At 37.5% G+C, this 22,725-nt stretch overlaps 1 protein-coding gene across 2 annotated transcripts in view; it reads left to right on the top strand.

Annotated features, from left to right (window-relative positions):
- The window catches only part of HCFC2 (host cell factor C2), a 38,916-nt gene extending 21,216 nt beyond the window's left edge, over nt 1–17,700 (top strand). The window contains exons 8-16 of one of the 2 annotated variants that reach the window (XM_039252893.1): nt 2,472–2,639; nt 3,179–3,231; nt 4,657–4,834; nt 8,775–8,978; nt 9,546–9,619; nt 11,575–11,712; nt 13,247–13,432; nt 13,826–13,864; nt 14,137–17,700. In XM_039252893.1, the coding sequence (XP_039108824.1) occupies nt 2,472–2,639; nt 3,179–3,231; nt 4,657–4,834; nt 8,775–8,978; nt 9,546–9,619; nt 11,575–11,712; nt 13,247–13,432; nt 13,826–13,864; nt 14,137–14,451 (1,355 nt within the window). In that variant the 3' untranslated portion in view covers nt 14,452–17,700. The remainder of the gene's footprint in view (nt 1–2,471; nt 2,640–3,178; nt 3,232–4,656; nt 4,835–8,774; nt 8,979–9,545; nt 9,620–11,574; nt 11,713–13,246; nt 13,433–13,825; nt 13,865–14,136) is intronic. The other variant, XM_039252894.1, reaches the window with a different exon arrangement.
- The last annotated feature ends 5,025 nt before the right edge of the window (nt 17,701–22,725 follow it).

The raw sequence follows: 22,725 nt of genomic DNA, 5'->3' as shown, positions 1-22,725 counted from the left end.
TCTTTGACTTGTATGTATTTACCACCAATTCAATCCATACTCTGTTATTTGTTTAAATCTTCTCTCATTGTGGTTAGATGCATTAGATGTATTCTGCCATAGTTCATCGTCTTGAAGAAATTTCTCCTGGGGCGCCTGGTCTGGGTGACTCAGTCAGTCAGGTGTCCGACTCTTGGTTTCAGCTCAGATCATGATGGCTCTGCCCCTCCCCTGCTCGTGCTCTCTCTCACCCTGTCTCTCAATCTCTCTCAAAATAAATAAATAAATAAACTTAAAAAAAGAAAGAAAGAAAGAAAGAAACTCCTCCTGCTCCAGGCTGCGGTACTTGGGATGGTTCTCCTGTCCACGGATCATGCACACCTGTTGCCCTGGAGTCTCCCTTCGTCATCTTCCTGGGGCCACCTTCTGCCTCTCACCTGGGCCCGATTCCCTTTCTTAGTTTACTTTTTCTTTTTTTGTGGACCACATCCCAGGAAAAGGGTCATAGATGATACATTTATTTTGAGATCTTGCATTGTCTGGAAATATATTCACTCTTCTTTCCTTTTAATTGGCTATTTGCAGGGACAGAGAATTCTACACTGGAAGTCATTACCCTTCAGAATTTTGAAAGCACCGTTATATTGTATTTAAGCTTCTATTGTTTTTGTTGAGAAACCCAAACCACTTCTGATTTTTGTTTCTTATTTTTTTTTCTTAAGTTTATTTATTTTGAGATAGAGCATATGCAGGAGGGGTGGAGAGAGGAGAGAGAGAATCCCAACTTGAACTCATGAACTGCAAGATCATGACCTAACCTGAAACCACGAGTCAGATGCGTAACTAACTGAGCCACTCAGACACCCCTGATTTTTGTTTCTTTTAATTGTGCCTTTCCTCCTCACCTTTAATAACTTTCAGGACTTTTGTCTCCATTATTCTTAAATTTCATGGTGATGTGCTTTGGTGCACCATCGTATTGAATACTCATTGGGCCCCTTTTAGTCTGGAAACTCATGTTCTTCAGTTCTGGGAATTTTCTTGATTTATTTTATTTGTTTGTAGGCTTCTGTTTTCTCTATTTTCTCTTCATGTAAGCTTCTGTTATGTAGGTGGTGTACTTCTTGGACTCGTCTTCTTTTTGTTTCCTCATGTGGTTTGTCTTACTTGAAGAAACATAAATAAACTGGATTGTGAATAGGACCATGGAGGAATCTATATGGAGAATAGTCGAAGGAAGTAGGCTTACTTATCCTCCAAAACACAGCCATCAATTGTTTTTCTCAAAGGGCCAGACAGTAAATATTTTAGGCTTTGCAGGCCATGTATGATCTCTGTTATAACTATGCAACTCTGCTACTGTAGAATGAAAACAGTCATAACTAATACATAAACAAATGAGCATGGTTGTGTTTCAAGAAGACTTTATTTACAGGGGTTCCTGGGTGGCTCAGTCGGTTAAGCATCCAACTTCGGCTCAGGTCATGATCTCACGGTTCGTGGGTTCGAGCCCTGCATTGGGCTCTGTGCTGATGGTTAGCTCAGAGCCTGGAGCCTGCTTCAGATTCTGTATCTCCCTCTCTCTGACCCTCCCTTGTTCATGCTGTCTTTCTCTCTCAGAAATAAATAAAACATTAAAAAAAAGAAGACTTTATTTACAAAAACAGGCATAGACTGGATCTCGCCCATAAGCCAGCCAGTTTGCTGACCCCTTCTCTAAAAGATACAAAAAGATAGATATTAGACTCATTCTATAAGAATTAAAGTATAGCTTATAGATAGCAACTCACTAGGAGAGTAAATTTTCTTATATAATTGTCCAAATATGGAATGTACTCCCTGAGGAGTTGTGAGTTCCCTGAATTGGTAGGTGAACAAAAAGAGGTCAAGGATATTGTAGAAATAATCTCAGATCCTTTTTCTAGTTCTAAAAGTCTATGATTATTACTTGTTTTAGAAATGTTGGTAATATTTTATACCAGAGTAGTTACCTGTTTGAGGTAGTACAAGTTTTGATCAAAGGGTATTAACTTGAAGTTGTGTTTTCCCTAAATATCAGGTGCAAATCATATTTGCTAACACTAACAGTATTTCTAACACATATGCTGTTGACTGAAAATTGGCTCCTAAAATTAAAAACTTACAAAGGTAAAATGATGTAGCTGTAACTATAAAATACTTGATGCCCCACCCCTACTTCTAGGATTAAATATTTCTTTCTGATTCTGATGACTCACATAGCTTGGAAGTGGATTGTTTTGTTTGTAGAGCTATTTGTATAAGGAATTAAATAAATAAATAGGACCAGAACCCCAAACTGTTTTCATTTGACCTACTATAGCTAAGATTATCTGAATAAATCTTCTCCCTTTTGGTAAACAGGTGAAATACTCATTGCTGACGTTTTCAGAGCCCCAGGCCCACACAAACTATATAAGCAAACTATCAATACATTTGAAACTTAAAGGTATAACATCGGTATTATTCTTTAGAGAAACCACCGGCACCATCACAAGTACAGTTGATCAAAGCCACTACCAACTCTTTCCATGTCAAATGGGACGAAGTGCCTACAGTAGAGGGCTATCTTCTGCAGCTGAGCACAGACTTGCCGCACCACGCCGCATCACCAGATTCCTCAGCGGCTCCGAATCTGCCAGGTAACATCACCTTCACCTGAGAGTGTGCGTGCTCGATTGGTTTTTAAACAGTGATTGCAGGAAAGCCTGTGATTAGGCCTAGTTTTAAAAATGTTATGATATGATGTTTCCTGACTGGTTAATCAAATATGTTGCATTTCAATTCAGAAACTTGACTATCTTACCACTATGATGTGGGAGGTAGAACACATGGACACATAGTATAGAATGTTTTTTCTGCGGTTCACCCTGATGTCCTTTCTTGTTTTGACATGCTACCTGACTTCAGGAGATGGTTTTAATTAGCTTTCATAAATATTTCAGCTTTTTAAAGAAGTGTTCTAAGTAACAGGCACTTGGAAAGTAAAAGCACATTTAGTTTTACATGTTCTTTTGGAAAGAATTTCAATTAACCATTAATCAAACTATTAAGAAAATAAGCTTTGATAAAGATACTACTTTTTAAGCTTTAATACATAATGTTCAGGAATACTTGATTGTAATATATTTTATTGAAGCTAATTTAGAGCATGTCAGTCTGAACTTTCTCTTTCCTACAGGAGTCAGAATGGACCCTCACAGACCAGGCAGTAATAGCACCGTTCCTAACAGTGTAAGTTAAAAAAAAAAATTATGATGGTAAATGAATGCTTATGGTTAGAGTCCCAATTTTTATTAATATGTTTAGAATATCATGCTACGACAGAGGTTCTTAACCCTGGCTTCATATTAGAATCACCTCTGAGATTAAAAAATGAACAAACATACACAGAATCCCAAGCCTTTCCCCAGATTTAGTGAAGGAGGATCTTGAGGATCATGGCCAGGTAGCTCTGTTTTTAAGGAAAAGCTCCATAGAGCACTGTGGCAGGAGCCTGGAGAGAGAACCCCTAACTTGGAGACTGAAGTCTGTCCCCACTGCACATAGCAGCAGAGGCTAATCCATTGACATTTACAGTTACAGTGTTTTGAAATCTACATTTTGACATTTCTAAGTATCATTCACATACTTGTTTTAAACGTCTAAAGATGTACTTCAAAAATGTATATGAAATATCTTTCTTTACTATGTACTTTGTTGACCTAAGAATATGAGTTGCTAAGTTGAGCATTGATGTTTGGGAGGTTATTTCTTGTTTATGAAGTGCATCACAGTAGGGATCTGTAAAAGACTAGGATTTACAGTGGTTTTACAGGGCAAACTGCTGTCTGCATATACGAACGATTCTTCTCAAGGGAAATGATGTAGGGATAAGCTCATGTGTTCTGAACACGGCTGTTGTGGACAAATATACTTAGAGTCAGAAGTTATAATTGACAGTGGAGACAGAAAAGTCACCAAAAACAGGTGATGATAAAGGGCCAGCAATAGAATGAATTGGCTCAGGAGACCCATATGTATTGCTGTATAGTAACTGATGTTCACCTTGATGACCCGAATTATCAAAAAGTTTAAATGTGTTCATTATAGTGTGTATAAGAAGACAAAGAAAAATAATATTAGAAAAATTCCTATCTAAAAATGTTTAATGGTAAAAAATGTGTATGTATTAAATTTTGATGTCTATTTGGAAACTCAGTCATACAGAATAATTCATTTGCTTGAACTGAGATTTTATTTTTAGTAGTCATCAGATCTTTAAAATCCATGTTGACTTTGTTAAGAAAATTTGACAAAAGTGTTAGACTCAATAGCTTTGGTGTTGTCTCCTGTGCTACATACATACATACTTACATACTAACTACCACTCATAAAAAATAGTCCAGGTGTCCCTCCCCTCCCCCAGAATATACTCTTCCATTCCCCTTTAGAACTGGTCCTTTGAGAATGGAGATTAAGTGAGGAAATTATTTTCTTGAACTGTTGTAAAATTTAAAGAATAATCCTATACAAATTAAGTATATAATTTAAACATTTATATCTTGGTAAATTTATTTTCAAAAGCATTCAAGTTGTAATTTATTTTGCTAGTTTTTTACATGTATTTCTATTTAACTGAACATTGCTTGCTACAATAAACTATTTTATTTCTTATAGATAAGCGATACAATGAACAGTGCAAAAACTGAACACACACCTATGAAAGGAACTTCTGGGAAAAACAGACCAGATCTCAAAGCATCAACTGATTTTAATGCCACTTTACATCCATCTATGGCAACTAATACTTCTAATCATAATAGTTGTATCGTGGATATGTTAAGGAAAAATGAAGGTATAATGATGACATTTGAAAAAAATGTTTATTTATTTATTTTGAGAGAGACAGACAGAGTGCAAGCAGGTTGGGGCAGAGAGAGAGAATCCCAACCAGGTTCCGTGCCATCAGTGCAGAGCCTGACACGGGGCTCAAACTCACAGACCATGAGATCATGACCTGAGCGAAAACCAAGAGTCAGATGCTTAATCAACTGAGCCACTCAGGTACCTTAAATATGGCATTTTAAGTAAAGCTAAAGCTTTTTATAATAATGGCAGGGAATTTTAGTCTTTGAAAAAGTAAATGTTATATGGTTTTGATCCATTTTCAAAATAATAATAAACCGGCCACATTGGCCCTAGTTAGAGTGATGTCAGGACACTAAGAAAGCACTTACCTGAATAGCAGAGCTTAGTTATGAGCTACGGAATTCAAGTGAGGCAAGCTCTTATATGACATCTGAGGTTGGCCAGTGTGTTCAGTGTCACTTTCCTATTACTGGATTTTCTTAGCACTTGGAACACTCTGAAATTATTTATTTTGGGCAGGGGTTTTCTTGTTCATCTCTATTTCCTCAGCACCCAGATCCATACTTGGTTAATTGTAGTCACTTAGTAAATATTTGTTTCAGAAGTAACTGGATTATCCTCAGAAAGGTAGTTCATTTATGAGAACTGTTGATTACATTCATGGGATCCTTGTAGTTAAAATGAGTTTATTTGAATATTCTGATGCCATTTCAAACACACTGCGTCTGACTTAAGTATCTAAAATTATTTTATAAATCTCATTCTGATATGTCCCTGACATAGAAACATGTGACTTTAGAAACGCCTAGGTGGCTCAGTAGGTTGAGCATCAAACTCTTGATTTTGGCTAAGGTCATGATCCCAGGGTTGTGGGATCGAGCCCTGTGTTGGGCTTCTGGCTGAGCATGGAGTCTGTGTGGGATTCTCTCTCTCCTTTTCTGCACTCCTCCCTCACTTTTGTGCACACACTCTCTCTCTCTCTTAAATTAAAAAAAAGAGAAAGAAACATGACTTTATTTTTAATTTGAGGAAGTCATAACAGCTGATATAAATCTAATTCCTTTTCAGTGATACAAACTTAACAAGATGAATATGAGTTTTATTTCCATTTTTCTTTTTTTTTTTCTTTTGAGAGCGAGAGAAAGAGGGGGAGGGGCAGAGAGAGAGGGGTACAGAGGGGCCAAAGTGGGCTCTGTGCTGACAGCAGAGAACCCAACGTGGGGCTCAAACCCATGAACCGTGAGATCATGACCGGAGTCAAAGTCAGATGCTTAACTGACTGAGCCACCCAGACACCCCTTTATTTCCATTATTCTTTATGAGTCTGTGGTAGATAAGAGTATTCAGTGAAGATAATTTCCTATAATTTTTCTTTATTTCATCACCTGTGCAAAAGGAGAGCACTTTTGTTTTACTAATTTTCAGGTGGAATCATTAGGTTAAAATTATAAAAGCCTGGCCCTGGACCTCCATTCGTATTTCTTTCTTATAGTGATTTTCTATGTCTGTCTTTTAAAGAAGTGTATGCTCTTGAAAACAAATATAAGCTTTGAGATTTCAGAATCTTAATGCACTCTAAATCCTATGTTGTAAGGCAGTTTAGAAAAACTTAGTACTAGCCAAATGGGAAAACCTGAGTGGTGGCACCGTGACAGGGTCACTGGCAGACCCCAGACATTCAGGTATGTGAGCGAATGGCTACCCAGTCTCGGGTTAACAAGAGGAGATTGGACTCTATAGGTTGGAGTAGCTGGTATGCTTCCAAAGTGGAAGAGTGATATGATTGGCTGTTACTGTTGTTTTACAAAGAACACTCTGGCCTCAGCATCAGAAGAACTGGAGTAGGAAATGATTGGGAGACTTCTTAGAGTGTTTTCTTAGGACTCTAACAGATAAACAGAGACTGAAGCAGTGATGGAATGGGGAGGAGAGAATATATCACTTCAGGGACTTTTAGAAACTAGTATCTATTACTAGCCTTGGAAACTGGTTGGCTATGAGAAATAAAAATGAGTTTACCATGACTCCCAGTTATTTGGGTTGGATATTCAATGGATGATGATACTCATTATCAAGATACGAAGTATAGGAGCCAGAACAGATTTGGGGGAAAAGTAAGTTCGACTTTGAGCTTAGTGTTTTTGAGGCACTTGAAGGACATATTGGTAAAATTTTTTAATGGGCAGTTGGATACTTAGGTGTAGAGTCTAGGTGATAGTATTTGGTTGGAGTGTAAATTTAGAAGTTAAGGGCATCTAAAATATGAGCCCCACTTGTTCACTGTGTGGTCCCTAGCACCTGGCACAGTGCCCAGGATGTATGTATTTGAGAGATGTATGATTTGTGATTGGTAGTTAAAGCATAGGAAAATATGTGAATGGAGAAAAGAGAGGGCTTGGGAACACCTGCATTTAAAAAGTCATATGAAGAGAAGAAGCCAGCTATAGAGATTAGAAAGGAGGTTCCTAAAAGGTCAGGAAAAGAACCAAAGAGATTAGTGTCCTGTTTTTTTCTCTGTAGTGGGCATCTCAGTTTGTGTAGGCATGTCTCTCTCTACCACATGATCATAACTTCATGAAGTATTAACCACTCCTGCTTTGTTTCACCATCTGTATGTACAATATCTGGTCAATAGTAATTCTTCAATATTGTGGAATGAGGGGCACCTGGGTGGCTCAGTTGGTTAAGCATCCAACTCGATCTTTGCTTAGGTCATAATTTCACAGTTCGTGAGACTGAGCCCTGCTTAGGCTCTGGGCTGATGGTGTGGAGCCCGCTTAGGTTTCTTTCTCTCTGTCCCTGCCCTACTTTTTCTCTCTGTCTCTCTCTTTCAAAATAAATAAACATAAAAAATATTGGAGAATGAGTAATTATAGAAAGAAACAGCTTCAAAAAAAGAGTATGTGGTCAGCGTTGTTTATGTTGCGGAAAGGTCACGTAAACGGAAATTGAAAAGCATCCCCTTAGAAATCATTGATGTTTGCTGGAGCCATTTCATTAGAGTAGAAGGGTAGAAACCAAATTTGAGGTGGTCAGGGAGGTAGAGACTGCTCTGAAGGAGATTAGTGAGGGGTAATGACAACTAGAAACGATTTGTGGGGTCAGAGAAGATGGGTGTTTGCTTGAGAGACTTGATAATGTTTATGGCCTGAGGGCCAAATCCTACTAATGAAAAAAGAATCTGAAAACTCTGAGGAGAAAGGTCCCAAAATATGAGGAAGGATGGAACTGAGCGCGCAGGAGGATGGATTATGCTTCCTCTGGAGAGAGGTCCGTTCATCCTCTGAAATGGAAGAGAAGACAGAACGGATGGGCACAGTCATGAATGTGTTTCTAGTTTAGGGAAGGAGAAGGCAGAAAATTGGATGGCATCATGCCTGATGACTTCTACTTTTTGCCCTAAAGTGAGAGGCACAGCATTTGATTTATGGTTTAGGAGAGTCCAAGAACAAGGATTAAGTCTTTAGAATGCAAGAACCTGAGAAGGTGGACATCTGTTGTCTATGTAGAGTACACTTTATTTTTCTTTTCTTCTTTCGAAAATGTTTATTTATTTATTTTGAGAGAGAGAGAGTGCATGAGCAGGGGAGAGACAAGGAGAGAAGGAAAGAGAGAATCCTAAGCAGGCTCCATGCTGTCAGGGCAGAGCCTGATGTAGGGCTCGATCTCAACAAACTGTGAGATCATGACCTGAGCCGAAGTCAAGAGTCAGATGTGCAACTGACAGAGCCACCCAGGTGCCTCTGTAGTCCACTTTATTTCTCTAAACATTTTATGCCAAATGGTTAATTCATATGCATGACACTTGCAGTGCTTGTGTTTATGATTTCAAAATTTAAAATACCAAGGATATGTGACAAGAATCACAATAAGCACACTTATTGCAGGCATTAGGTTAATAATTGATCTTTTCACTTTAATTTTAGGTCCTCACACTTCAGCAAATATAGGTGTGCTAAGTAGTTGCCTGGACTTAAGAACAGTAATCCCTGAAACTTCTGTATCCAGTTCTGTTTCCAGCGCACAAACTATGGTAACCCAGCAGACCATTAAAACTGAGTCATCCAGTACAAATGGGGCAGTTGTTAAAGATGAAACTTCACTAACAACATTCAGTACCAAATCTGAAGGTTTGAAATGTGTTTCACATACTGTATTTTGAACCATTTGTGTATATAAATTCATCAAACTTGTTTCTTTAGCTGGGAATTGCATTTCATCTTGGATTGAGTCCTACATAAACAGATAAAACATTTCAATTAGAATTATTATATAATATGCTCTTCTGCCTTCCATAAAATACTTAAATCAGCGCACACCAAAATACATAGAGGGTGTATTTTTCCTACCATGAATATATTCAGCAAAATTTTTTTCCATAGAAAAGATTTATCCTTTAGACTATGGAGTAACAATCCCTCCAGCTTGATGATTTCTGATTTCGTAAATTCTCATTTCATCCTTTTGCTATAGGAATTGTGTTTCATCTTTGGTAAACATTCTGTGAAGTTCTAGCTAGCCACCAAACCCTTGAAAACTGAATACTGTGAATGAGTTTGAGTTAGAGGGCCTATGTTTCTGATTACTGTGCTTTTCTCTGAGCTCTGGCTATTTTTTTTGTATGTTTATAAATTATATTTTAATGTGCCTGATAAGTGATCATGTAAGTCTTATATGATTTATTGTTTGGTTTTTAGTTGATGATACATGTGCCCTGCCTGCAACTAAGATCAGCCGTGTGGAAGCACAGGCCACAGCGATGTCATTTTCTGTAAGTACGTGACATGAAGATGACTTGTTTATAGGTGACCAAGTATGTTCTAAATGCTGAGCAAGTTCAGTGTAAATTCATGAGAAGATTCTTGAATGTCCTTTAATAATGAGTTGACGTAGATTGAGAGAGGAAGGCTTGACTAAGAAAATGTTTATAGTATACTGTTAAGTGAAAAAAGCTGCATAAAAAATAATGTGGATATGCTGTGGTCCCCATTTTACTAAAAGATACACACAATAGATACATTTCTACCCTCACGTGACTCCACACACATCCACACTACAATGCTAGATGACTTTCTCCAGGTTGTGCAGCCATAGATAATTTTTAGTTTCTTCTCTGGGCCTTCAATATTTTTGAATAGTGAAATGTGTTACTTTCATAGTCAGAAATACGTGTGTGTGAACATATATATGTATATATGTAAATTACATTAGTGGTTTAAGAGTAAAAGGACATGCTATAAAATAGAAGACTTGAGTGGCTCTATCATTAGCTACTTATTAGGAGAACAGCAGAATATTGCAATATTGCGTTAGACATACCTAAGGGTAGCCCAGTAATCTCTGACATCGTGCCATTTTATGAAAGCCCAGAATTGGTCTGCATGGCATCAGACTTAAAATGCTAGGAATGTGCCTCACAAGTATACACAGTTGTCTTAATTAGATAAATATAAGGGTAATACATATGTGTGTGTGTGCATGTGTGTGTATATACCTTTTAACTTATTTTAAAATTCTGAGTCGTTTCAACTTTATTGCTATAAGCAAGAGTTTTTATTTGACCTAATATATACCTCCTAGAATCTTCAAGAATTATCTGTAGTTTTAGTTTCCTTTCAATCATGATTTTATGGAATTTGATCATACATTTATCTTCATCGGCTTTCACCTTTCCAGAATACTACCTTAAGCCCTAGCGTTCTTAGACTCTTCTCAGGGAAAAATTATTAAAGGAACTTTTTTCTCTTAAATCTGTCTTGCAGCACATCAGACAGAATGGTATTTGTTATTTCAGTTGGAGCCAGTTGTTTTATAAAAGTTGTTGAAGAGAGTTTTTACAACTTTAAAAATGAAAATAAGTTTAAATCTATTCCTTTTTTTTTAAAAAACTTTAAAGGCTTTTCTAGTTAGGTCACTTTGTCATGTGTGATAGCCTAAATAACAAATAATGTGAATTATAAGCATGTACCTCTGCTGTTATATATTTAAGACAGAAATAAATAACTGAAGTGCACATTTGTTTTGAGCTTCTGGAAACAGTGTCTCATTTATAAAGAAGATGGCTTAAAAAGGTTAGTTCCAGGGATAAGTATAATTCACTTATCACTAAAAGTAGCTTAAGGTAGAGGAAGTGTATTTGTTTTAAAGCAAGGTAAAAAATGTAAAACTGTTTAACCTGCTCCTCTTTAGTATATATGAAAGAGTATATTCAAATTGCATTTTAGTTTTGAACATTTTTTCTCCTTTTAGGTTTGGAGAATCACAGGTATTTCAAGTGCAAAGATCACGGAATTTCTGCTAGTTGTTTTTGAATCTAGAAATAAGCCAGCTTGGAATGAATTTTTCCTTATTTGCTCCTTTTGGAGCAAGGCATAATGTCACACTAAGGGGATTACATTTTCTGAGAGAGTCTCTGAAATGACAATGTTCTATAAAACAGCTGGCGTTTTAACATATCACTGATCGGAAAGCATGCTAACTCCAGCTCAGGTGATAGCCCGGAGCTGCTGACTTGGAGAATGCCTGGCACCCCCCGTGTTTGAATTGGCCTCCCTGTCTCACTGTCAGTTGACCTAATCTGTTAAGAGTTTATGTACTTATGAGCTATTAATGTTGTGGTGTTTACCCGTATACCTACTTGTAGATCACTGCATGGATTTATTAAATCTTGAAGTTTCTTATGTGCTCAATAAGAGTCTTGATAAAGCTTTCTTTCTCTAAAATTAGAAAGAGACTCCTTCGAATCCAGTGGCCACAGTGAAAGCGGGAGAACGACAGTGGTGTGATGTAGGAATTTTTAAAAATAATACAGCTTTGGTGAGCCAGTTTTATCTGCTGCCAAAAGGGAAGCAAAGCATCTCAAAGGTAGCTATTGATAAATTTTCTACACTGTGAGTTGTAAGTTTCACAAACAAGGTGTTTTTTTTTTTTTTTTTATAATCCTGATTGAAGTCACTTTGAATGAGTGAAATTGGGATCTGTTCACAATCTTTATTTGAGACTTCTATATGCCTTCTTATCTTCTCTTCTTTTATAAGGCTCTTTTTATGGGCTGTATCGTAAGCAGGTCACTTAAAAAATCATATACAATCACTGGGCTGGATTTTGAGTCCTAATTAATATGGTCTGGCCAGTACAGATAAGGATTTCTTTTAAATAGCTCTAATTTTGTTACCTGGTGTGTTTAGAGAATGGAACATTTTTTTCTTACTGAGAACTTTCTAAATTCCTGATTTCACAGTTTAAAAAATTTAACAGCCCCCTGTAGGTTATTGAATACAATCTAATTTTCTCTTGGTTCTGAAACCCGTTAAAGTGGAACTCATATATTTAATGAGACATTAACCCTCTAAGAATTATCAAATAGATAACAGCTCCAAAGCACACTGAACTCATTTTTTTCTGGAATGGGGAATTTCAGAGAGTGAATTGCCAAGGAAATAGATACTTAGTTTGACTCTCCCAAAGATCTGCACAGATGGAGAATATATCACTTCTATATTTTTCCAATTGTTGACAAAAATAGAAATCCTGGTGAAAAATTTGTTGATATTATACCTAATGAAATTTCTGGCTGTATTTTAATTTCATATATAAGAAATAACAATACCTAAGGGCCTAGTAATTACCTGTTTTTCCCAAAAGAAAAGTAGGCCATAAAATTTAGAGTCAGTAAACTTGAGTTTGAATCATTAGTTCCAGTACTCAACAGTGTGACCTTGGAGAACTCACTTGTTTAACCTGAGACTCAGTTTCCTCATTGATAAAGTAAAAATGATAGAGCTCCCTTAAAACAGGGAATGATACATTAGCACTACCTGTCTCACAGTGGTGCAGTGACAATTAGGGAAAACATGGAAAAAGTGTTTGAAAGTTGTGAATGTTAGTATCTTTCTACCCAGAGTAGGCATTCCAGTTATTTAACATTTGTTCAACATCTGCTGAGTATTAATTTTTTAAATGCCCCATCACACTTGGTGGCCCCTGCTTTTCTGCCAGGCCTGCGTGCCTGCGTCTAGGAGGCGCTGTTCCTGCTTCCGCTGTCTGAGAGAACACCCTCCGACATTTCTGTGCTGTGTCTGGAGGGCCGTTTCTTTGCTTATAGTGGCTGTAAATTTTTTTTCTACCTTTACATTCTTCATGTGCAGAAGATGCTTAAATTTCTTTTTATAATCAGTGGTTTTTAACCAGAACGGGCACTTTTCCTCTGGATAAGAATCACCAATTTATGGGCTTGGTTGCTTTCATAGTAGAGGATTTATTCTATGTGTGGCAGATAGAAATAAATAAATGTGGACTAGAACCTTAAAACATAATTCATTCTTTGAACGTTTTCTTGTTTAATAAAAAAATGATTAATTGCCCTTTTTCTTTGACTTTTGCATGTATTATGTTTTAGATAGGAAATGCAGACGTACCTGACTACAGTTTACTTAAGAAACAAGATCTGGTTCCAGGCACAGGATACAGATTCAGGGTGGCAGCCATCAATGGTTGTGGAATAGGCCCTTTCAGCAAAATCAGTGAATTTAAAACTTGTATTCCTGGTTTTCCTGGAGCTCCTTCTGCGGTCAGAATTTCAAAGGTGAGCTGTCCAGTCAAGGCTTGGTGACTTACTTATTGAAAATTTATACATGAAGTAAACCCATCAGTTTAGAGATTCTTGTTAGTAACTGATGAAAGGTATCTAAAAGGGGTATCTAAAAACTAATGTAACACTGTGTGTCAGCAATACTTCAATTAAAGAAAAATAAATAAATAAGTGGGGTGGATTAAAAGTTTAAAAAATGTTGCTTGCTAATAACTCATAATTTTAAGGACCAAATTTCAAGCAGAATTACAGCATCCAAATTACAGAAAGTCAGAGAAATCTGGTATGCTTCTTAATATTAACTTTGTTCTTGTTGTATGGAACCAAAAAGTTTGTGCTGGAGAATTTTAATAGAACACATGAAATTGAATTATATTTTATCCTAAGGTCCTGCCCCTCTTTAGAGAAGAAAAGATCTGCTTTCAGGTAAGAAAAATCCCTTTCTTGGGATGGTATAGGCAGACATTTAAGTCTAGTTATGATACTGAAAACTGGGCAATGAATTAAACATGTAAATCCAACTAAGGTAAGTTTAGAAAAAAAGAAAGGTAATAAATGTTCTAGTATCTAATGCAGTTACTTTAGCAAAAAAAAAAGTATTTTGTGTTCAAAAGACAGACTCAACATTATAAGTGATATTAGAGAAAACTTCAGAACCTTTACCTGTTTTTGTTTTTGTTTTTTCTCCTCTCTTCAAGAATGTTGAGGGTATCCACCTTTCCTGGGAACCTCCAACGTCACCTTCTGGAAATATTTTGGAATATTCAGCCTACTTGGCTATCCGCACAGCACAAATACAAGATAATCCAAGTCAACTTGTGTTTATGAGGATTTATTGTGGTCTTAAAACATCATGTATAGTAACTGCTGGGCAGCTTGCAAATGCACATATCGATTACACATCCAGGCCTGCCATTGTGTTCAGGATATCAGCCAAGAATGAAAAGGGATATGGACCAGCTACGCAAGTTCGATGGCTTCAAGGTAACAATAAAAAAGCACCTTTAAATTGATTTTTTTTTTACTGAAGCTATTGTGATGATTATTTATTAGTAACTGGTTATGAAGATTTGTCATTTAAAAGAGTATTCTCTGACTGTATTTCTAGCACTTATGAGTTTGAGTTTGTAAGTTGTTCTTAAAATGTATTTGCTCAATTTTAGATCCAAATAAAAATAGAAAAGAAGCAAAGACTCTCTGAAAATTAGTGTATGGATTTGTCCTTACAGTTATATAACTATTCTTTTATAAAGGAAAATAGTAAAATTAAGGTAAAAGCTAGAAGGCTTTATGACCCCAATATCTTTTCTAAAGGCCACATAACTCATTCATCCTAGAGTTACTGAGATGATTCTAGTAACTGGCTCTTGTGCACTGTGCTGTCTTAGATGTTCTCTCCATGTAAAGGCCCTGTCTTTGAGTGCTCCCTCTAACTTTATTACTCTATATGAGCAGTGGTCCTCTAGTAACTGTCTTCTACTGGGTAATATTTGTGATACTAATATTAGGAGCCGCTGTTTGATTAATTTTTTTGTTTACCTTCAGTTAGCACAGAGCTTAAGAAAATAAAAAAGAAAGAATGAGGCAAGTTTAGAAACTCTGGTTTTGAATTTTCATCATTTTCCAAGAATCATGGCAAAATACAAAAAGAATAATGGGTTTCCTTGATTCATACCAGGCTCATATATTGGAATATATTTTTGGCCAAAGCTCTTACCTGGTCCTTGATTTCCTCATTAATTCAAGAGGGAGTTAAAACAATTTACATGTAAGGTTTCTTTCAGCACTAAAATGCTGTCTTTTCATCAGATGCATATCTATGAACATTTTAACAAGTGTCTTAATGGCTCTAACTTTGCTTTTGCTGAAACTAAAACGTGTGGAATTTAAAATTCAGAATTGAAGTACATGTCCTCCTTATTACAGAAAGAAAGAAGCACCTTAACAGGACATGAGTTTTGAAATAGTGTTTTAAACATTTGTAAGATTTTTGTAAATGCTCTAAATGTTTTATTTTTGCATTGTTTTTACCTCAAAATTGTATAAACTTTTTTACAACTGAGAAGTAAGCATTAGGCAGCTCCCTCAGGCCCCACTGCGACCTTAAAGATGCAGACAGGCGGTATGGGCCCTCTGCCACGGGTAGCTTGTTTGGAACCTTTTAGGAATCTCCTGGTTCCGCTGCCCATTCAGACCTGGAATGAATGTGCAGAGCAATGTAACTGCAGGAGGGATGGCTCAGACCAAGAGCCGCAGGAACCGCAGGGGCCAGGCCTGTCGTCTTCTACCACGCGCCCTTAAGCCAGGCCAGGCAGGCTGAGGAGCTGTGTCCTCGGGCTTCCCGTAGAATAGTCCTGGCCATGACGGATTTAATTGTGCAGGATTGATATATATGTATGTTCCAGTTACTAATTTAAAGTGTATAGAATATTTTAATATATAATTTTTGTAAAGAACTGGGATTTTTATACTACAGTATTTGTAATTAATGTGTCTCACTAAGTCTCTCTTGAGGAAAATATGCAAGCTGTTAGACACGTAACGAGGGATTGCCAAACTCTAAAGGTAAAATAAATGCACTACTCTGGTGTTATTAGAATACCTTTTCTTGTGGCTGTATGAATTATTAATCTTTAAATGTGTATTTTTACAAAAGATGTTTACAAGGAGCTTCTCTGGTCTGTTGTCTCAGCACCTCCCTTGACGAGAGCTTCATTCTGCATTTGTTAAACTCATATGCTTTGCTTTCAGCATATGCTTGCTTTTTGCACTAGTAGAATTTTAACTTACCTCATTATTATGTTTGTAATCATTTGTATATCTTCCATAATATGTCTGGTAGAGGCTAAACGAATACTTAACCAAAGTTGAAATAAATGGTAAGCAGTTTTGCACATATTAAATGCTAGGATTTTTGTGTATATATGTGTGTTTAGTTATAAAAAGAGTAAGAATGAAAAGATATAGTAAGTGTATGTTTCAAGTCCAATTATTTTAATGATCTATTTGCTTTATTAGATAAAGCTCTTGCTTTTAACTCCCTATTCTCTGTATTAATTAGCAGTTTGCATCTTGAAGCACTTCTCTTAATGACAAGGGCAAAGTTGACTTTAAGCAAATAGAATATTTGTTTGAGTGTACACATTTACAACTATTTAGTACTTGGATTACTTTACTTTGCTTATACACCTCTATTGTGCTGTGAACCTGTGGTTCTAACATATATCTTATTTTCTAGAGAGAAAGGCAGTCTTTTCTATACCAAGGGATTTGTGAAAATAACAAATGTTTTTACTTTGAGAATTAGCCCAGATTCTGTTACTGTTTTTTTGTTTTGTTTTGGCATTTGTGCATTAAGCACTGGTCACATTTATTGGTGACTGAAAGATGCCATTGAGAGATCTTTGTGGCTTGACATTAATGGTTAATAACAGATCTTTGAGCTGTGCGTTCATGAATGGAATGTACTATGATAAACAACAAGAGAAGTGCCATCTAGCTTCCTATGATTTGCACATTTTCTAAGTGAAGATCTCTTTGAGTAGCAGGGGACTAGATCATGCAGATAGCTTGCATCTGAGGGTTTATGCTGAGTTAAAGGACTTTATTTACTCCTCCCTGCTGAGCAAGCGGTTCAGATGTACAGGCCTCTGTGCTGTGGTCCTCTACCTGGGCTCTACAACTTTGGTGCACATATGTAGTAAAAAGATTTTGATGTTGCATGCTCTTAGAATTATGTTTTCTAAAATACTGTATTGGCTTTGTTTTAGTTTAGTAAACTGTTTTGGCAGTTTAGCTAGAAATAGGGTATTATAAACTCACTGTTATCTGCATTAAAAAAAAGCAAAACAAAACAATCCGGATTGCATGTATGAGGCCCCTTGCCCTATAACCTAATTACATAAATATAATCATCTCTAAGCAGGTGAAACTGTTGATCTATTATTTCAAAGACTTGTAGTCTAGCAAAGAATTGTTCTGGTTAGAGATCTTGTCTATTATAACTGAAGGTATTTTTATTTTAAAAAATTGCAGCACTTGTAGCATCAAAATCACTTGTAACATTGGCTATGAAGAGATAATTAGTGTTGATAATTATTGTAGTAATCTGCCCATGAATGAAATAGGTTGCTAAATAGACTTGTCTTTGACTGCGTAAGGTATAAACTGACAGTTAAATTTCCCGAGGCTGATTTTAGGCAGTTTTATGTATATTGTACCAATGAAATGTAAAATAAAGCACCTTTTCTATTATAACCACTTACAGGCGTTATTTGTTTTGAAATATTAAGTGACGGATGGCCGGGTAAATCTGTAAAAGGTTGATTTTTTATCGTTCACTTAAAATAATACAGGCAGTCTCAGAAAGAATAGATTGTATCCGAAAACTTTGTTTTTAAGTTAGTGGATTCTGTTTGGGAGTCATTTTCTCATAGAAATGTAAAGCCTGTCTAACTCTTATTGTGGCTGAGCTAGTAAGTGAAAAGGCACATGGTCCAAGAGACAGGTCGGAACTGTTATCATCTCTTTTGTCCTCTAATCACTCTTAATTTCTTGTGTTTTTGCTTTTCACCCATCTTAATTCATAGCAGCCAGACTTCTGTCCCGCTGCTCCATCAGAATGGCTCTAGCAGAGGTCAAGAATCACTTCTCATTCCCCAAATCCCCAAATCTTGTCTTTTGTAACTTAACCATTCCCTGCACACGTGGACATTTTCTTGGTTTCTGTGATACTGCTTGCTGTCCCTTTCCGTAACTCCTCCTGTCGTCCCCTTTTCTACTCGTACCTGCCTCCGTTTGTTTTTTCAAGACTTCAAGATGAAGCATTTCCTGACATGCTCCATTTCCGGGTAGATTTGACCCTTGGTCTTGTGCCTCCACTGTCCTCTGTCAAATCTTCTGTCACAGCTGCCTAAAAACATTATGTCCTTACTTGTTAGCATTGTTCTCTCCCTCTGCCAGATGGTAGGTCTTTGAGGCAGAGACTGGGTCTTTATATTTTTTAAGTATCAGCCATTTAGCTGGTACTTAAATAGTGTTAACGTGATTAATGAAAATTGTCACCTTTACATCTCTCCATATTCTCACTCCCCTCTCTCAAATTGGGGTCAGAATGGGAGGAAGGCTTTGATAGGAAAGAGATTTTAGCTCTTACTTTGGTTCCTAAGAGTCCTGGGGTAAAGAATGTGTCATATATATACTGGGCTGAAAGGGATTTACCATAGGTATATATAGATCTCAAGCAGAAGTCTTTGATCTAAAAAGATCTGAGCATTTAGTGAGATTGGTGGGTATTGCTGGATTATGATTTTGAACATTGGATGATCTGGAAAATGAGCTAAAAATATTTCCAAACTATTTCCTTATAGGAAAGCCATGGACTCTTGTCTAACATTAGAAAAAACTATGTACCTATTTGATATAAAGCACTGGTACTGCTGGAAGACATGGGACACCAGCATTAATACATACCGAGTCAGGCCACTATTGCCACCCCCAAGCTGACAGGACAAAGGATTCTTACACTCCTAGAAAACAACATGACATTGGCACAACTTCCTTCCAGGTTTCCCGGCTAGAACTGGGATTCCCTATACTATTTCTGTAACTCAGGAAGGCTCTTTTCTTTTCTTTTTTTTAAATCACTCTTGAAAAAACATGAAATACAACATTCTGGGGAGAAACAAATCTAGAAGCTGAATGAAGGAAAAAAAGGCTATAAGATCCAAGGATACCAGCCTCCTTGTTCAAAATGGATTTCGAGGGGCGCCTGGGTGGCTTAGTCGGTTAAGCGTCCGACTTTCGCTTAGGTCATGATCTTGCGGTTCGTGGGTTCGAGCCCCGTGTCGGGCTCTGTGCTGACTGCCAGCTCAGAGCCTGGAGCCTGTTTCAGTCTGTGACTCCCTCTCTCTCTGACCCTCCCCTGCTCATGCTGTCTCTCTCTCTCTCTCTCCTAGAAATAAATAAAACGTTAAAAAAAAAAAATAAAAAAAAATAGATTTCGATATCTTACTAGTATCTATTTGATTCTTTCCTATCCTCTGAGGAACTAAAATCAAGAAAATGTCCATTTGTGAGATTGATAATTTCAGCGGGGTCAACTGAAAAAGAGTGTGAGAGGTTCTTTTGTGTATTTAGTATCTTAGATAAATTGAACTGAACAAGGGCCTGGTACTTAAAGGTCATCATATTCTCCATCTGACTGCTAGTAATGGCAGTGTCTCAAATTCAAGTCTTGAGAATACAGGGTTATAAAGCCTTTGGCCTTGGATAGAGAGAAGGTTAGGAAGTCCCAGATATGAGGCAATGGAGGCAGCGGAAGGATTCCCTATTTCCTGTTTTGATTTTTCTGATTCAACAAAAAGTCTTTGCAGAGTATGTAGAGATGTCAGGATGTTTACTCCTGAAGATGTAAAAAAAATGTAGAAAGTATGAGTCCGTGTTACATCAGTTACGAAAGCTATTACAGAGAAGGAAATGGCCTCCTTGCTACCCACCTCCCCCTTCCTGGTCTCCTTACCACCCAGGGATAAGAAGCTAAAGGAGGAGAACTGAGGAAGGCACAGGAGAACCTGTGTCTGGGCGTTTGCAGATCAGAAAGAAAAGGTAGGACTGGTATTTGTTTTTGAACATGGAAGAATTCTGTCCACTAGTTACTTGTGGTCACCACATGTCCAGCTGTGACCAAGAGGATCATTCATTCCCTGTATCTGGAGAGACAGAGTGGAAGTTCCTTAAGAACTTGAGAAAGGTTCCCTCCTCATTTTTCTTACTGGAGAGGGAGGAAAAAGCTGCCGGTATAGGTATAATAATGACCGTCCCGCATAACAAAGGTGTGGGTGTGTCACTGAGGGCAGCATAGCTGTTAAGAGTGGGCAGGGTTCTGTAGGTCCCACTTTCCAAAGGCTATAAAGTCGTCCTGCCAGTGGGGGTGCAAGATGGCAGAGTAGCAGGACCCTTAGCTCACCCCGGCTACCTTTACAGAGACATCCTGCCACCACTTGCAGCATAGCACCCCCTGGTGGCCTGTCCCTCCAGCTTAAATAAGGGCGAGATTTTAGGTTTTGTAGCGGCCTGGAATTTTTAAAATAGCTACAGAAATGTCTGGAAATTTCTGGCGAGTTGGCGCGCCTGTGTTAGACCCAGTGGGGGAGATTGGACCTGGAGAATATACTTTGGGCTTCCCCCATTTCCTGGGAATGGGTTGCAGCCTTTTGCTGCCAGGCCTGGTCAGCTTCTCGCAACAACTCCACCATCCAAGATAATAATTTCAGCTTGCCTTGTTTGGGGAAAGGGGGTGGGTCAAATGTTTCAAGATCTTTTTCTTTCTTTCTTTTTTTTCAAATTTTGAAATTGTATAGCAAATTTATAGCTATTTTCCTAAACGAGGAAAAATTGCGCCTCAACTATCCCTTATTTAATCTTCACAGTGGCACTGCCAGCAATGACCTTGGCAAAGACACGATTACAAAATTGTTAGGACATTTGCGTGACCAACCTGACACCTGTTATTGATCAATGTGGAGAAACAATCAGTAACTACCACGCACTTTCTGTATTTTGGGGGTTACTTAACACATAAATACATTGTTAGGAGAATGTGCCAAAGGGAATTTGTACTTTGAAAGTCAGATTTCAGTAAAGAGGCAGTGTCTTCATTTAGTTTGGAATTTGCATCACCTATCTTTGTTTTCTGCTTTAACAAGAGATTATACCCAGTCTCCAAAGTGACCGGTTAACCAGTATCCTGCTGGTGACTCTGACTCATCCCGGCAGAGCAGTACTCTAACATTCCCATCTCGTTGGATCCGGACCTTCGAGAAACTGCTTAACTTCTGTGAGGAACAGCCCATCTCATTCCTCTTTTTCTATTACCAGGTACTTCTTCCCTACCAGTCAAAATAAATCACTGATTTGCAGTGCACAGCAGTGGCTGAAATACAGGAAGATGCTCCCTCTCTTTGTTGATGAAATTATGTATTAAATAATCTTATATCTTTTTCGTTTTAAAATATTTCTTGTGTTCAATCCTGGGTTTCAGCACCAAAAAACCCCAATATTTCTTGTGAAATAAATAAAATGATCACACATGTATTCAACATTCAGCATAAGAACCAGAACATTCTCAGACACCCAGAATCCGCCTATTTTTCCTCCCCTCCCCCCACACCACACAAGGTAAACATTATTCTGGATTTTTTTGTTAATAATTCTCATGTTTTTATTTATGGTCCTGCCATCCATGGGTATATCTCCACTAGTATGCTGTTTAGATTTGCCTGGTTTTGTACTTTCATGTAAATGTTTCATGCTGCATTATCCCCTTCTGTGACTTTTTCCAAGCATTGTTTTTGAAATCCCCATCCATGCTTATGCATGTAGCCGCATTTCATTTGTCCTCACCGCAGCACAGTATTCCATCGTGTGGCTCTACCACACTTTATGTATCTGTTCTTCTGCTCCTGGAGAGTTGGATTGTTTTCCATTGTGAGCTAGCAAACCATGCTGCTCTGAACATTCTGCCAAGTACAATGGAAGCTCTGTGCGGGCAGAGATTTTGTCCATTTCGTCTGATCTTGTCTGTTGAGACAGTCACAATGTCTAGAATGATGCAGGGCACATGGGAGATGCTCAATAAATATTTAAGGAATGAATAAATTCTTGTACCTGTGCCCCTGGTGCACATGGACAAGATTTGCTCCAGGGCGGTTGTGGTCAAAGTATGGTCCAGGGACCCTTTCAGGGGCTCTGTGAGGACAAAATTATTTTCATAAAATTACTAAAACATTATTTGTCCTTTACACTGCCATTTTTCATGAGTTTACTTATTTTCCAGATATGATGACATCATCACTCTGACAGCTAATCGAGTGTGTACTTGTGTAGTTTTGTTTTGAAAATGCCTCTTTTAATTTTCAATTTGGTAAATATTGGTAAATATAACCCACACAAACAACAGTTCTTTGAGGTCCTCAGTATTTTTTAAGGATGCAAAGTGGTTCTGAGACCAAAAATTTGAGAACCACAGCTCTAAGAAGGAGGTTTTGCTTGGTCATGCTGAACTGTTTCTGAAAGTGTTCGCACCAGGTTACGTTCCCACTGACAGTGGTCAAGTGCCATTGTTCTATTTCTTCGCAAACACTCGGTCTTGGCTATCTTTTATATTTGCCAATTGGGTGGTGATTATATGGTGTCTTACTGTGGGTTTAACTTGCATTTCCCTGATTACTAATGAAATTGAGGAGTTTTATCATATATAAATGTGTTTCCTCTTATGTGAAGTACTG

This window comes from Hyaena hyaena, unplaced genomic scaffold (assembly GCF_003009895.1).
Source record: "Hyaena hyaena isolate Hyena2069 unplaced genomic scaffold, ASM300989v1 scaffold_432, whole genome shotgun sequence".
In the NCBI taxonomy this organism is placed as follows: Eukaryota; Metazoa; Chordata; class Mammalia; order Carnivora; family Hyaenidae; genus Hyaena; species Hyaena hyaena.
Note: the sequence above shows the minus strand (reverse complement) of the source record. Positions and strands in the feature narration are given on the sequence as shown.